We start from the raw sequence: 1,710 nt of genomic DNA on the forward strand, positions 1-1,710 counted from the left end.
AATTAATAATTAAATAATAATTTTATAATTTTTCATAATTAAGTGAATAATTGAATGAGATTTACTGCGGCTTACTCATATTTTTATCAAAATCCAATATCTAATTTAGTCCGACTTTTGAATATTTGAACTTTTTATCTCAGAAAAGTAAGTAATGATCGACATAAGAAAAAAGTAATTTAGTCCGTGGCTCAATAGTAATTTACCACAGCTCTATTCCGAACCTAACTTCATGACCGTTACTCCGAGCCAAAATTGAAAACATAACGGACTACAGACCGACCCTCGCCTTTCTCCAAAATCCTCGTTAAAGGAAACCTTCGGGTTGTGTTTCTAAAATCTACCAACTTTTTCCTTTATATAATGTTTTTTTTTTTCTTTTTTGTTGTCTGGCTGATAACACTAATACAGAACACTGAAAAAATGGTTTCCAAGATTATCAAGAGAACTCCGCCACGATCCATCAAACGCCACAGGAGAAAGACTTCTCCGACGAAGAAGAATGCTTCTGTCACCGTCATTGCCTCCCTTAACAAGTCCATTAAGATATGCCATCGCCGCCTTGTCAGGCTTTTCTCCAAGTTAGCCCGCATTGCAACTCCTTCTACCACCAAACGCCGCTACAAGGGGTTCAAAATCCTCAAACGAGATCAACTAGAAAGCAATTCCATTGTTCCTCGAACTCTAGTGTTCGACCGTTGCTTGCTTCCGCCGCCGATTTCGGAGACCAAAAAAACCATCATCCTTGATCTAGACGAGACCCTGGTGCATTCAAGCCCCGACCCACCTCCCAAAATGTATGATTTCGTAGTAAGGCCGAGCATCGATGGTCAAATCATGAAATTTTACGTGTTGAAACGTCCTGGTGTCGATTCTTTCTTGGAAGAAATCAGCAAGAAACATGAGGTGGTGGTGTTCACGGCCGGACTTGAGCAATATGCTTCGCAGGTTTTGGATAAGCTTGACCCTAAGGGGCTAATATCGTACCGGCTTTATCGGGATTCCTGCAAGGAAATGGAAGAGAAGATGGTTAAAGACTTGTCGGAAATTGGGAGGGATTTGGGCAAAGTTGTGATAGTTGATGATAACCCAAATGCTTACACTTTGCAGCCGGAGAATGCTATCCCCATACCACCGTTTGTGGAGGACGGTGAGGGAGCTGGAGAAGTTGGTGCAATTCTTTGAGTGGTGTGAACCGTTTGAGAATATAAGACTGGCTGTCAAGCAGTATTTCAGCGGTGGGAACGACGGTGGCAGCAGTGGTGCTGCTGATGGCATAGATTTATGAAATTTTGAAAAGTCTAAGGGCTTTTTCTAGTATTTTGGCCCAAACTTTATTAACAATGTCTGTATTGAACAGCAAAAGAATAAAAATAACCACAATAGCAATGATTTTGCAAGTACCTAGGGTCCAAAAATCCAATTTAACTTGATCGGAATTTTGTTTCATTTTATTGCTTATTTTATGTTTGATACAAATTAGTTGGAATAATTTACCAATAAATGTTAGAAAAAATTTTCCTGAATAGGTCCATTTAGGAAAAATTATGGTAATAGACTATTTTCTTTGAAATGCTTCTGGCTAGGAGCGTTTTTCCTCCAACGGTTAAAATAATCGTTATTTTTCTAATGACTATTTAATTAATCACTAGACACTCCCAAACGTTCAAATTTTATTTTCCTATAAACCATCCCTCCTCATTTCATTTT

General features: G+C 38.7%; 1 protein-coding gene across 1 annotated transcript; it reads left to right on the forward strand.

The window, feature by feature from the left end:
* The first annotated feature begins 282 nt into the window (after positions 1-282).
* On the forward strand, positions 283-1,439 carry LOC108485560 (uncharacterized). The gene has a single exon (XM_017789415.2). It carries the CDS (start codon positions 364-366, stop codon positions 1,183-1,185), a length of 822 nt encoding a protein of 273 aa, XP_017644904.1. The 5' UTR covers positions 283-363; the 3' UTR covers positions 1,186-1,439.
* The last annotated feature ends 271 nt before the right edge of the window (positions 1,440-1,710 follow it).

Source organism: Gossypium arboreum, chromosome 6, assembly GCF_025698485.1.
Source record: "Gossypium arboreum isolate Shixiya-1 chromosome 6, ASM2569848v2, whole genome shotgun sequence".
NCBI lineage: Eukaryota > Viridiplantae > Streptophyta > Magnoliopsida > Malvales > Malvaceae > Gossypium > Gossypium arboreum.